This window comes from Seriola lalandi, unplaced genomic scaffold (genome assembly GCF_002814215.2).
Source record: "Seriola lalandi dorsalis isolate HSWRI2012SDOR001 ecotype SW California unplaced genomic scaffold, Sedor1 jcf7180002052274, whole genome shotgun sequence".
Taxonomy (NCBI): Eukaryota; Metazoa; Chordata; class Actinopteri; order Carangiformes; family Carangidae; genus Seriola; species Seriola lalandi.
In genome coordinates, this window is record NW_019522827.1 from 3,101,206 (window position 1) to 3,116,718 (window position 15,513).

The 15,513-nt window shown below is 39.3% G+C and overlaps 1 protein-coding gene across 1 annotated transcript; it reads right to left on the reverse strand.

Annotated features, from left to right (window-relative positions):
* Positions 1 to 557: 557 nt before the first annotated feature.
* On the reverse strand, positions 558 to 15,360 carry snx1a (sorting nexin 1a). Its single transcript, XM_023400244.2, has 15 exons — positions 15,231 to 15,360; positions 11,741 to 12,677; positions 9,057 to 9,181; positions 8,664 to 8,751; positions 8,341 to 8,384; positions 7,480 to 7,621; positions 7,312 to 7,390; positions 7,145 to 7,220; positions 6,660 to 6,773; positions 5,829 to 5,922; positions 5,165 to 5,370; positions 4,409 to 4,552; positions 3,969 to 4,049; positions 3,795 to 3,866; positions 558 to 3,156 (listed from the first exon to the last, which is right to left on the reverse strand). Exons 1-15 carry the CDS (start codon positions 15,357 to 15,359, stop codon positions 3,106 to 3,108), a joined length of 2,382 nt encoding a protein of 793 aa, XP_023256012.1. The 5' UTR covers position 15,360; the 3' UTR covers positions 558 to 3,105.
* Between the last annotated feature and the right edge of the window lie 153 nt (positions 15,361 to 15,513).

The window sequence follows — 15,513 nt, forward strand, 5'->3', positions numbered from 1 at the left end:
TTTGTTCCTCAGGTTCTAGTTGGACTGTAATTTTACGGGTTAAACAGGTTTATTTATGAGGTTTATCTACCTCTCAGTTACCTATGGAAAATGAGTGTTAAGCTTTATGAAGTTTCAGATACACATACACATACACATACACAGCTGTCTCTGTTTTCAGACCTGGTACCTACATCAATCAGTTGAACAAACTATACACATGCATGTCATTATAAAATGTAGTCTGTTTTTGCCAGGAGCTGGTTTGGTCTCACAAACTCACTCATTCACATTAAGCCAGCTGCAGATTCAGATTTTCATAGTGAAGCTTAACATCATCAGTTTAGTTATACACCTGCAAATCTGAGTCACACATGAAATGCATTTGCTTCTCAAAAACAAAGCACTATGTAAATCTGGTGGTTGTTACAACACAGAACAGAAACATTTACTGTAGATTTTTCACTCGCATTCATAAGCCTGTTTTAGCTTTTAGCCCCAAACACTCAAAGCTCCAGCATTATTTTGAAAAAACCTCATGTGAGAGAAGTGGAGAAATAAAACACTGAAGCCTGGAGTTCTTAATTAAATCTCCAAGTGTAAACAGTGCAACTTTTATTGATTTGTTTTAAAAGAAATTTCTGACAGTGCAGGTTGCCGACATTGCTCTGCACGTGGACACAGGATGACACGGTATGATGACACTCTAACAGCCCATTTGAATTAAACGCTGTCTAATGTAACAACAGTTGAAAACTCAGAAACGAAAACAAACCCCAACAGTGCAAAGAAATGTCTGCAAGCTTAGTGATGCCTTAACGACAACAAACGAAGTGTAGCATCACTGCTGCACGGCTTCAGTTCAGCTGTGTGCAAATGTGAAATTAAAGCTGTAATCAGAAGATGGCAGCCCCGCCACATAACGCTGTGACACGGGTCACTGCGGACTGAGGCGTCAGGGAAGCATTAGGTTCACTATGACATCAGTACGTTTAGTATTTCATGTTAATCTTATGTTTACAGGTCAACATCATCGGCCCATGTCTGGGGCTTTCAGACTGGATGTTAAAAGGACTATTCCAGTGTGTTTTCATGCTGTTGCCCATTTCAATAGAAATCACAGACAGTACTGTTTAGTGCTGAAATGATGAACAATTTTGATAATTAACTGATCACTGAAGTCATTCAAAAAAAAAAAAAAAAAAAAAAAATCAAGCAAAAAAACCAAACGTTCACTAGTGCCATTTTTTCAAATGTGCATATTGGTGTCTGTTTCTTTTATATCCCTGTACATTAAAAGGTACTCTGTGGATTTTTTTGTAAGCAAGATATGTTTACATATAGTTTATCAACACCACATAAAATATTTGCAGAGTCAGTTTCTAAAGAAAGGTAAACTGTTAAGTTTCTGTTTGGCCAGCTAACGGTCGTCTTCTTCCATGCCTTTGTTGGCACATTGCTGAGTTTCTTGGCAGCTTTTGATCAGGGGAAGAGTGTGAAACCATCAGAGGGACTCACCCGTGTGTTACTAACAAAAATACAGACCCACGCTTAAAAACTCCACAGTGCCGTTAGTTTTTAAAAACTCCACAGGGTACCTTTGCATATCTTTGGGTTTTGGACTGATGCTGATAAAACAATTTCAAGATGTCACCTTGGGCTCTGGGACACTGTATTTTCATGATCTTATGTTTATAGAATAAACAATTGAAAATATCAACAGATTAATTCATAATGGAAATATTCTTAGTTGCAGCCTTTTTATTCTAGGACATGATTGCCAACCATCGAAGCAGCATCCTACCTACCAGGCATTAGTTTCCATTCATTTGACTACAGTACACTGCTGTACTTGGTGAGACCGACCATACAGTGAGAGCATATCTGCATTTAATGTGTTGTTCTCAAAGTTAGTCACCATTGCTTGCTAATGCCTTAAAGAGTTCCCACTGACACTTGCTGTACAGCATTACCACACAACAATGATGTAGCTTTGACAAAAACAGACTCAGACGTCACGTTCACTATGAGGATTAACTGTTTCAAGTCTCTGCAGCTTGATCTGCAGAGACTGAATCCAAAGGCTGACGAGAAAGTAGCAAAAACAGATGACCAAACTTACAGCATTAGAGGCAAGAATTTAGAGGAAGAAAAAGATGTAATGTGTAGTAAATGGACATTGCTCTTTAACCTCAGCATTGACACTCATTATATCATTATGGCTGTTGTGGGAGTAACTGTTATGTAACGAGCCTCTGCACTGCCCACAACTGGGCACAACTTTATCTTAAACCAGAGTTAACTTGGTGTCTGGAGACAAAACACCGTTCAGACTTAAAAAGGCACAGACATGTGAAGTTGTAAGAGTAAAGTTTGCACAATGATTCAAATCAAATCTAAAACATTTAAACCCAAAAGCTTCACCTACAGTATGATGCAACCCTTGACCACAACTGTAGAGTTAGCTCATCTAATGCCTCTCTTTACCCCGCACCCAGGCCCCTCAGCAATAGTATTTTAAATCTCAAGGAAAAGAAGAAGAAAAGAAAACATGGCTGGTACTTCAGTACTTTATCCACCTGGTGGAAGTGCTCATAATTCTTTTTTTTCTTTTTTTTTTATTTTAACTGTTATTTTATCCCTTTAAGTCTTTTAAAAGAAAAAGAAAGAGTGAAACTCTTGGCCACTTTCTTCATCTGGGTCCCCAGAAATATCTGATGAGAGAGCAGCCGTGCTGTAAACAATTAACCACTGCTGATGTGAAGGAGCTCCTGATCACACGAGGGAGAAAATCCTGAGAACAACGGACTCGGTTCATTTCCCTTCTCTTGTGGAAATCAATGGAATCATTCATCTACACTTTTCTCTCTTTTCGTGTGTCCATATCTTTGTATATGCAAACTCTTTTCATCTAATAAGAAAATATTTGTGAAAGATTAAATGAAAATATACAATTATTAATACAATAGAATACAGAGCTATTATGTTAAAGGTGATTAAAAAAAACTGGTTTGATTGTATCTCCCTTTACAATGCACTCATTTTCCTTGGTTTAAAGGCAAAAGAGGTAAAGTGTATAAGAAAAAGGCAGCCTGTTGTGTCATCCAAAAGGCTGGTACTTGAGGATTAGGCGATTGCTTTTGCTTCTGGTAAGAAAGCCTCCCAATACTTTATCAGCTGGAAAAAAAAAAAAGAGTCAACGGCGTCAGTTTCATTCATAAGTGGTTAATAATTGGGATTTAACAACATGTTTTTTATAGTTCTGAATCACTCTGTCAATAAACAGAGAATTAATCAAATTATTATCAAGTGTTAACAACTACATGATCCATTTTCTCAAACATGAGTATTTACTGCTTTTCCTTGTTTTACATCATTGAAAATTGAACATTCATGGGTTTTAGACTGCTGCTTGGCCAAAACAAGCAGTTTGAAGACATTTCTTTAGGAGTCATTTTGGTGTACTATTTCATTTTTTTCCTAAAAATATTCCACTTAAAAATCATCCTTCTATGGTCTCAGGAATTTTGGGGGCACTACGCCTCTGTACTTTTTCCACTCATTTCCATGTGTCACTTTTCATTTAGAATTCAAACTTCTGAAGTCTTTATGGACGGAAGATAATCAGCTAAAATGATAAAATGCAAAACACCTATAACCAATTTAATTTAAAATCCTGTAAATATTAATAAAATATGTTTTTGTGACACAACAGAGTCAAAACAAACTGCCACAGCTGGGGGAAAAACAAAACTATTTATAAATGTAGACTGACTGTTTTGACCCGATGAATGATTGACTGGAGAAACACTCACCTGTTGCTGAGATTGGAGCAGACACTCCAAGTACTTGATTATCTGTCTTTTGAAATTTTTGGCCTTTTCTTTCTGTAAGAAAACATTTTGAAAAAGTGTTTGTCAATAATGAAAAACTTTTTAAGCTGTCGTCCAGTGTCATCCAGGGAACAGAAAAAGATTAAACATCGGTACCTCAAAGCGAACGACTTCCTTGCGCACGGTGGCTGAAACTCTTTCAAAGTCTCTCTCATACTGTGTCACTTTGGCCTCCCACTGTTTACAAGAAGAGAAAAAAATGAAACATTTTTTTCAGTAAGGATCCTAAATATCTAGTAAACTGATGTATTTTTGTATAAAAGAAAAAAATGGACATCAAGTGAATGTGCTTTATTGTGTCTAAAGTTTTTGGAAAAAATAAATAATTAATCACATTTAACTGTCATTGTTTCATTGTACCACCTGTTTCTGATAATAGCTGTGATTACAGGGACAAGTGAGGCCCCTTTGAAGTGGCCTTTTCAGTACTCAAACATTGTCCCCAGTCTTGAAAAGACCACATCAAACTCCAGCACTTCCAGGCATCCCAACCTCATCTGAGTGATTTTCTCTGTTGATTTTGGCCTGTGTTGTACCTCAGCGATCTCCTCTTTAGCCAGCTGCAGTTTGTCCGGCTTGTTGGCCCACAGCAGTTTGGCCTCAGTCTCCCTCTTCTTCTGCAACATGGCCTGAGCATCCTGCCAACGTTGCCACGCCTTCATCCGGTGATCAAACGACCCCTGCAGGTCGCAAACACAGAGTGGATCATTTCGTGTTTACATTTGGCTATTTACTTCAGCCCCTTAGCCAACTCCAACAACTTTCAAAATAAAAGTCAAGCCTATATTCGCTATCAATAGAAATCTTGCTTGTTATGTGGAATATGATCCAAGTTTATTTTATTCATTTAGCTTTCAAATACATTTTGAGAGTGAAAGTGATGAGTGAAAAGGCTGCATAGATAACATGGCCAACATTAAAGTACTATGACACTCTCATGCTGCATCCCTTTGTACAGTATTTAAAGTGAATCTATCCATTGCCCCATGCTTGTCTGATTCTGTTCTTCACTTAAATTCATAATTTTTGAGGCACACAACTACTTGCACTAAATTAAAATGACTTGACCTCACTGCTTAATATAGAAAGCAGACAGATGGTAAGGCTTGGAGTGCAGCACAAAAATGAAACTTGACTATTCCAAAACTCTACATATCTCATCTGGTCTTTTCATTTCACTTTCATTAATCTTTGAACACTGAAAGCAGTCGAGTTACTTGTGTTTTTTTTAATTAAACTATGCAGAATAAGCTTTGATTTGAAATAAGATTCTTATAAAATTTTCTCAGTACCCTCACGGCTCCAAGCAGGCGGATGAAATCTGCAATGAGTTCGGCGAAGCTGAAAGTGTCATTGGCAGCCTGCTCCTGGTGTAACTGCTCCATCTTATCCTCCACCTCTGCCAGCTGGGACAGAGCTCGGGACAGAGCGGTGTTGTCCTCTGCACTGCCCAGCATGGCTGCACTCTTGGCAAAGCTCGCCGTGTTCAACGACAGCTCTAGAGGGGTGGCAGAAAAAACATGCAAAATCAATTACAGATGTTGAAAAATAACACTGAATATGACTATGACTTCTATTATAATTCTTATAATATACTTTTTAAGTACAGTAAATTCTACTTGGGATTTTAGGAGATTTTAAGGGAAACAGGCCACAAGGATTAAATTCGTGTAGGATTTGAAAATTCCCCCATAAGTGATAATATCAGATAATTTCACAGCGACAAACTAAATTTCCCATTAAAATTTTTCTCAATTTTCTGCAAACAAAACGTAGGCCATCAAAATAATTCTAAGGTATAATAATCACAAACTTTTCACATAGTGGCTTTTAAAAAAGCATCTGGCTTCTGACGACAGGGTTTGTTGCAGTGGTCTGCTCTTAATCTGATCAATAGATAATCAGGACTGGATGCTTGGTGACGGGAGTATCTGTTACCAGTTGGAGACAGCTTACCTTTCCTATGGACGACCAGGGATTCGACCAGAGCGTGGAGCTTCCTGAACTGCTGGTCTGCAGACTCCACCTCCTGCAGCTTCTCCTCAAACCACTGCAGCAAAACATACTGTTAGTACAACTTCCGAAGTCACGGCCCCCACATGTTTAAAATCACACTCTTATTCCAACGTAAACATTTCTAAACTGGACTCTAATATCTTTCTCAGTATGACACTATTTTGTATGAACGTGAAGAGTTGGAGTGTATTCTGTTGGAAAACATGTTTACTCCAGTAGTGAATATAGTGTGTGCTCAAAAGCTCAGAGCGAGAGGAAATCAGTCACAGCTCAGTGACAACTTTATAAACCAACTTTTAAAAAACTGTTTGTTGGTTTGGTATGACTCACCTTCAATATTTAGAGAACTTTGTGCTGCCTACCAAAATATATAGTTTGGCAAATGTTAGCTTTCAATATAGCGAAGAAGTGGGCATGGATAAGCTAACAAATCACTCCGTTTGCCGGTCAATGCCTTCATTTAAACAGATCATAAAATACTGCACCATGAAAAAACACACATAACACATAAGTTCAGAAAGATAATGAAAAACAAGTTCAGCAACAGCTCTGTTGATGATGTCACACTACTCTTTAAAAGTAATTGTTAAAATATGTTGATGCACTGCTGTTAAGTGTTTCAGCCTGAATGTGCCATCAGCCTTTAATGGTAAGATGGAAATCCTCTGCTTCCTTCTTAAACATCCAGATTCCTCATTACAAAAATGATTTGCTACATGAGCGTTTCTCTGGAACAGGAACCGTTGTGAGCAGCAGTGTGTGTTTACTCACCACATCTGACTCATTCATCTTGATGGTCATTTTACTGACAGCATCTGTTGCTTTGTTAATCATTTTCAGGAAGCCAGCGCCACTCAGAGCCTGGGTGCTCACTGCTCTGGGCAACTGAAGACACAGACACAGACACAGACAGACACAGACACACACACACACACACACACACACACACACACACACACACACACACACACACACACACACACACACACACACACACACAGACAAGACTGAATTAATAATATATTCTAAAACTTCAGATGTCTAAAAGGATCAAGAATAAGTAAATGACCGAGGAATAAAACATCCGTCCTACAAGTGTTTACCAAAGAAAAGATATTTTCATTATGTCCTCTAGTTGTGTGCCAGGAAGTTTCACGGTTTAAGGGGCACAGTATTTCAATGTGACTCAGGCAAAAAACTAAATGTTTATCTTCTAAAAAGGCACAGAGCTCTGACGCTCCTCAATTTCAGCTTACTTCTTCTCTCTCCAGGAACTCTCTGACATCTGGATCTTGGAGAAGCGATGGGTGATTTACCACCCTCTGGAGATACCTGAGGAATGGGAAGATGGTGAAAAGAAAACTAATTTTCCTTCTTGTATGGAAAACATGATAAAACCTTTAGAGGATTCATTTTCTCCTACCTCTCCAAGGCACCTCTTCTTCTCTCAACAAAGTCTGCAGATGAGGAATCTTCCTTTCCTACCTTCACCTTTGTCATACCTATGCAAGACAGCATCCTTGTTTATAGCTGGAGGAAAACAAATTTACTCTTACAGTTTGAGAGAAAATGAGAGGAAGAAAATGTTTACCCAGGATGCTTTTTTCTGGCGGTGGAGGTACGATGAATCCATTTGGTCCATGTTTTTCAGAAAGCTTCTCATAGAGGCCGAGGAAGTCGCTGAAGCGTCGCCTCACTGTGTATGTCTTGTTGCGGAACATGGGCAGTGTGGTCTGAAAGAGACAGTTTCCCTCACTTTTGGCCTTTTATGTATTATTGTGTTTCATGCCCAACAGGCTTAAATTCATTGAATTACTACTCTAAACCTCTGACGTAGTCTATCGCTGTGACTCAATTCACATACTTACACTTGCTATTTTGAGTGTGTAAATTTGTTTACATTGACGAGTACGGTAACATGCAGTGCCCTATAAGTACCCGAATACTGCACTGAAAACGGCACTTCTTGCCCTCAACAGTCACCATTTTGGCTACATAGGTGAAGGGCGGGAACTGCCAACATATTTTCAAACTTGTTAAAACGGCGGCAGAGAAAGGAGGACACATGGTCGGTGCCAATTTCCATGTCACATGACACAGGGGCACATGCAGGAAAGTAAAAACATATTTTGGAGGGCGACAGTCGTGGTGACACGTTGTGATTCTGGTGAGTTCACAGCAGCAGTGTTTGATTTGAGATAATACTACCCTGTCAGAATTGACGCACTACGCCATTAAGTGTACTGTGTACATGTGAGTGTACTGACTGAAGTATCCGATTTCAGACACAGTATAAGTTCATGTATGGGCGTTTCTCTTACAATACACTGACCAGCATTTCCTCTCTTTTCATACTTACAACACATCTGATGAGTAACAGCACTAACTTCCCTTGGATTTAAGATGGACAACTGCACATCAAGTGAAATAGTGTAACATTGAGAGTTTTTACCTGAGTGGATACTTTGTAGGCCATGTAAGCGTTCATCCCGTCCCCTGAAAATAAAAGGACACAAATTGATATAAATACCTACAGAATATAATTAAAGAAAAGCTTCATGTGGGTTTCATTTATGTTACTTTATCACTGGTCTCAAGCTCTTGGCTCCTTTGTCTTTTCTTTTTCACAATTTTTGAAATAATAAAATCAAGGACTCAAGCACCTCTGTTTGCTTGATGTTTATGCTGCACAAACCGATGTGTACCTTTATTGCAATGAAATATATAAACGTTTTATTGTTTCATTAAAAACAGAACAAAAATAATAAGCCTCACCTATTTTTTCAGGGTCTTTGACGGAGACAAAGATGTCAAATTTGTCTTCCTGCTCCTCCTCCTCCTCCTCCTCCTCCTCTTCTTCCAACTGAAACAAATATTAAACAAAGGTGAAATTAGTTGCAATAACAGCAGAATTTTGATTTTTGTAAAAAATTGGATTCTCGATGGAGGTGGGACTTGTTTGTTCTAGTGGGATGTTAAACAGGTCAAAAAGTGTCTTAACTTAACTCCCTTATATTTTCAATTTCTCAAAATTTTGATTTTTCAGCGGAAGCTTAAAATGAATAAAATGGAGGGCAGAAATGGAAACTCCCTGAACTCCAACAGCTTCCAATCATTACTTTGGTAGTCACACTGGGCATTTCACTCTGGGATTAGATATCCATGTACCTCCTCAAGGGCAGCAGATTGTGGCTTAGCCAGGCTGGCAGCAACAGACAGGGAGGGGGTGGATGCAGTCACCTCCTTCTTTCTCTCGTTGCGCGGACTGTCAAGAGAAAGCTCCACTGTGGCTTCTGTTAGAGAGGAAAAGAAAGTAAAGGAAACAGATGTTGAATGCAAATGTGTAGAGAGGCGTCCTTTGTTTATTTGACATTCCAGACAGCATGTATTTACATTTACATGCCGTCAATGTGGCAGAAAATGTCTTATACATTTGTCAAAACTGCCGACTTCGCCCATTCTGAATGTGAACAGTTGTTTTTACTTTAATATTAGACAAAGAAACAAAATATCTACAGTGTGCAGGATTTCACTTCCTGACCTTGAGGTGTGTATTAGATTATACAGTGATTTGCTGGTATCTGAGAGGACAGCAAACTAAGCATGTGATAATTTTTTCACCTTGACCTGCGTGCCCACATGGACTCTGAATACTTAGTTTGTCTTGTTTTGTTTCTTCTGGGTTAATACAGCCCAGTTTAATGTGGCACAGTGATTGTTAACAGTTACAAATGCCACTTTTCTTGAACAGAGTTTCAGGGACAAGGCATTAAGCAAATATTGTTTTTGCCGTGAGGGGAAACAAATGTAATTTGAGTCCAGCACAATGAATGTGACGATGCTATCTTCTCTGTTGTTTAGGAAATTTAAGGAGAATCGTATTGGACTACGGGTTAGGGACGTGTACCACGAAATATAGAGCAGGACAGGACAGTCCATCCGTAAACCTCTGTTCCATATCATGCCCTGTCTGTCTCACCTCATTTCCTGTCAGCACTCTGCTATCCACTACAGTGCCTGTTGAAAGGATTCACCTCCTCTGTGTTTTTCCTGTTTTGTCGCATTACAACCTGGATATAAAAGGGATTTTACAGCTGCAAATCTCTCAGGTATATCACTATTAGCTTAGCATATCTAGCCACTGGTATTTCTTCCTATTCTTCAGGGCAAAACAGCTCCTTCACATCATCAGATGAGGTGTGTTGGTGTACACCAACCTTCGAGTCATGCCACAGATTTTCAACTGGATTGAGGTCTGGGCTTTGAATAAGACCTTAAAACTACTTGTGTGTAGCTTTAGCAGTGTGTTTAGGGTCATTGTCCTGCTGGAAGGTGTCCTCCTTGCCTGGTCTGTGAGTTTGGGTGGGCGGGCTACTTTTGTAATGTTTGTAGTGGTGCCATATTCTTTCCATTTTGTTATAATGTATTTAATGGTGCTTCTTGGAATGTTCAAAGTTTGGGATATTGTTTTATAACCAACCCTTATCTATACAACTCCGTGTCTGACCTGTTTGGAGAGCTCCCTGGTCTTTGTGTTGATGCTTAGCGGTGTTGGAGACTCAGGGGCCTTTCAGAACAAGTGTATTTCTACTGATTTCATGTTACAGACATGTGACACTTTAATTCCACGTGCATGAGCCTTAACCAACTAATTAGGTGACTTCTGAAGTTAAATGCTTGGACCAGATCTTTCAGGCTTTTTGATGTTGTTGGTTTTTTTTTTGTTTGTTTGTTTTTTTTTTTTTACAATTTTGATTATTTGGTTAGGTCCATCACATAAAATCCAAATAAAAATAAATTTCAAGTCCATGTTGTAATGCAACAAAACAGGAAAAACACCAAGGGGAGGGAATACTTTTCACAAGGCACTATATGTAATAAAAGCAAACATACGCCAATAAAAGCATTGGGAAAAAAAGAAAAGAACCAAAAGAATTATTTGTAGATATAAGAACATAATGTGAACCAACTAACAAATTCCCTTATTAAGGCAAAAAAAGTAGTAGAATCAGCACACTGTTTCTTTCCTCTACTATTTTTTTGCCATTATATTTCCTGTTTGATCATGCACAGTTGAAGAGTTTTTTGAATGTGCATACCTCGCTTTCTGAACGAATCGCAAACTGAAAGCAGATTGACCAGCACAGATAACTGCTGCGCACATGTGGCTTTGAATGTAGCCATGTATGGATTACTGAACAGGCCCCTGGGCAGAGGCCTGAAGGGTCACAGGACCCTGAACTGGAGTATCTTGAGGTGTTAATATTCCTTGTTAGAAAATCAAGAGACACAGAATAACTACAAAGGTGCAAAAGAAAAAACTGATAGATGTACGAAGACCACAGATAGACACAGAACACCCACAATGGGACACAATCAACTATAGAAAGACACAAAACAACAACAAACGGACACAAACAACTGTAAAGAGAGGCAAAACATCAATGATGTGATGCAAATTATCCACAAAGAGATACAAAATAGCCAGAGACAAAAAAAAAATGACAACAAGATGCACCATGACCACAGAGCAACACAAAATGGCCAGAGACTGAAATTGTCTGCAAAGAAACAAAAAAATGACCAAAGAGACCAAAATTTGATGCAAAATGACAATAAAATAGATTCAAAAACAACTACAAAGAGACACAAAACAACTAAAAACAATGTGGCTGGGGGACTTTTACATGTCTGTGCCCAGGGACCCACTGACTCTTAATCTGTAACTAATCTGCTACTCTTAATGTAACTGGTCTCACATGATCTATGTGAACACTCCCTTTGTCACTAATCCTTCTCTTATGACACTAAATCCTGATAATGGAACCAAGGAATAAAAATAGTTGACCCACCAGCAAAGATATCAGTCTCCTCTTCAGAGTGCACTCCATTGGTCTTGGAGTTGACAGAGCTGGTGTTGCTGATGCTGGGCGCTGTTGCGACGGCTTCTTCACTGAAGATATCAGCAGGTTCTGCAGGAGTAGTCTCTTGCAGAGGCCCAGCTATGTTGATACCATCGCCAGCAGCAGCTTTGCTTGTGACAGATTTGTCCTTCTGCTCTTTATTGATGCTTTTCTTTGAGGTGGCACCCAGTGGCTCACCGAACAGATCCTCGTCAGGTTCACCGAAGAGGCTTTTCTGTGGGTGCTTGGCAGATTTAGTCTGCCGTGGTTCTGAAAACAAGTCGGTTCCCTCGTCCTGGAACAGGTCGATTGTTGCCCTGCTGGGTTTTTTGGCATCAGCAGCAGGTGGAGCATCACTGAGGAGGTCAAGCAGAGGGTCAACAATTTTTTCAGGGCCAGATGGCTGTTGTGTGACAGTGGTGGATGCATCATCACCGCTGAAATCGATAATTGGAGCACTGGAAGTTTCTTTTGCTTTCTGTTTCCCATCGCCAGGTGGATCTGTAACACTGTATGCCACTTCACTTTTACTCGTTGCCTCTTCAGCAGTCACATCCTCTACCACCACTTCCTCTCGCGGTGCCTCGGTTTCACTTCCCAATATGTCAACAAACTCATCTGAGGGTTCATCTAAAGAGATTTCAGTTGTGTCTTTCGCTGCAGCTTCGACTGTGTCAGCAGCAGCTTCGGTTACGTTGTTTGTTAGGTCGACAAAATCATCCGAGTGTTCACTGACAACTTCACTCGCTTGTTTGTTTTCTGTGTGGCTGCTAATGGGCTCAATTAAGGGATCGTCCATGATGTCAGTGAGGGGTGTCAATAAATCATCACTGGGTTGCGTGGCAGGTGGCAGTGTGGTGTCCATTTCGGTCAGTGAAGGCTCGGTCTGGAGATATGGGAAAAAGGGGGAAAAGGTTTAGAGTACTTGAATAGGGCTGCAACTAATGATGGTCTGTCAATTATTTGGAAAACTTCAAATGTGAGAAACGTGGCATGTCAACTGATAAATGAATAAAATGATTGATTGATAATCAAAATACCTTGGTCATTGACCAAAGGATTACTCAACCAGAATTTTATTTTAAATGATTAAATCATTACTCACCACCCAAAGCCCAACAAAAAGGGTTGTACTCTCAGAATATCAGAAGGATTTGATCTTGCAAAGTTTCCTCATACCATAAGGGCCAACTATATTAAATTGTCCATAAACATTTCCTAAACTGTCCCAGCAGCATAATCCAGGTCTCTGGTATACAGTTGCTTTGTCTTTACTTCCCAAACACATGTATTTTTACTATAATACTACTAAAAACACAACTTCCACAAACTCATTATCTGATGTCAATCAGCCACGTTATGATTAAAAGAAGGTTTAATGCCTTTCTGACAGGTATTGGGAGTTTTGAATGGATTTTAGGGGAATAAAACAGGCTTTACCAAACAAGAAGTGTGAGCTACAGTAGATACCGTAAGAGGTGAGTGTGGCTGCCTGTTTGATGTCACTCCAGATTTATGAGTGGATTGCCTGGTGTCAGCTTTTTTTTTTTTTTTTTTACTCATTTATATGGTAATGTTCAACTTGATTCTGAGCCAAGCCTCCACATGACACTTTTAGACGCTCCAAAGAACAAGAACACAATATTTTTCAGTCATCCCAGGCTACTGGGTGTGCAAAAGATAACAAAAATATTCATTTAAAATCAAAAAGTAAGTACAGTTAAGTAAGTAAGCATTTTAACATGAATAGCTTTATCGGACAAATGCTCAAATAAGTCTCACGCACTCTAATGCAACAGTCCTGCAAAAACATCCTACTTTCCTACAGGTTGTCATGTTTAACAAATGATTTTGTCATAGGTTTTGGGTGTATTTGCCAGTAATGATGTTGACTAATACTAAGTAAACAGTTTGTTAACACAATGCATCTGTAGGAGATGAAAAGGTTTAATGAAATGATCAACTGAATCCACTAACAACCACTGCCTGGTGCATTTCCAAACATTACTTCAGCTACAGGCTCTGTTAAATGTAACATCCACAACTGCTGACTGTGGTTTTCCATGCAGCAGTGAGTCCAGCTCTCAAAAAAATCAAAGACAGCAACTTTCCAATCTGTCCTCTGAACTTTGACTGTGGGAAAACATCCGGGTTCTAACCATGTGACCACAGCTGACTCACATGACAGGAGGCTGCCTGAGCCAGCTTTTAAATCCTCATTCAAAAAGAGACTGAATTTGACTCCACTGATAAATATGAAACAGTATCACTACCTACTACAGTAAAACCACAAGGACCTTATTTCCTGCAGAGTGCAAAGATTAGACCGCTTTACCTGCTGTATGCATGGCCTGTAAGTTTGCACATACTAAGGATTTCAGATTTTGGTTTTAGAAATGTCAATGATATTCTGCACAGACAACATCTGAATATAATTAATCAAACAGGAACAATATTAACAGGAACAATATTAAAGGGTAGGGCCGCCAGTAAGGATAATTTTTATTATTGCTTAATCTGTCAGTTGTAGTTGAAAAAAAACACCCACCACAACATCCTTAAGTCCAAGGTGACATCCTCAAATATCCTATTTTGTTTATAGTATATAGTAATGTAAAGCCAAGAGGAACAATGAATTGAACCAGCAAAGCTCTATTAGTCCATCCATTATGCCCATCACAACTTTGCAAAGCTGAGCGTGATGTCTTCAAATGTAATGTTTTGTTCTAGCAAAAGTCAAAATACCCCAAAATTTACAACAATTAGTTTAGTTTGCAATGATGTATGATCTTTGGCCCAGTTTCACTATTTTTGCTTGGAAAACACTAGGACTGGAACCAACAATTATCCTCATTAGATTATTTTTTTCGACCAATTGCTTTGCTAGCAAAAAGCCAGAAAACAGTTCAGTTTACAGTCATGTATAGCAAAGAAAAGCATCAAATCCTCACATTTGAGAGATTCAGAGATTTTTGGGTATGACTAAAACGATTATTTATCATAATTACCAATTTGTGTTCCGTCATTGTAGCTGGATTATCAAAATAAATGCCAAATAATTTTCTGTTGATCAACTAATACAGAAGTCGTTGCAGCTCTAGCGTCCCTAATCCAATCAAATCACAGTCATACAGTACTTCACAGAAAAAATCCAGAAACATTAAAACCTCCATATTGCTTTGACAATTCACGCTGCACTATATACTTCAAGTGTAGCATTATCCGACATGACAGTTGTGTATGTCAACATTATTTATTTAGTATTTCCTATGCGGTAAAAATAGCGAACTGCTGGTAAAAACCTCCCACAACTAAACCCAAACTTGCTGAAAGTGCCTCATTAGCTTTCTCCGCTGACGTTAGCTAACTGCCTTGGCAGTTGTCAAGTTAGCCCAAACGCAGGCTAGTTAGCCACTGTGAAATCAACATTAAGACATACTGCGCTCATGAAGAGGTCTTCCCCGTCGTCTTCATCACTGTCTCGGCCTGCGACTTCTTCGGAGTCCAGCACATCTTGGTCCTCAGAGTCGGGGAACGGAGGAGGACTGCGCTCCGAGCTGGTCGCCATCTTCAATCTTTTTTAAAAACACACGGGAAGGTAACGTCAACCGCTCGCCGCGCGCACACACACACACAGACACACACACAGACAGACGGGCAGACCGAAACTCTGAGGCCGAAGCACTGCTGCTACACACTCAAGTAGTAGTTCACCTCAAGAT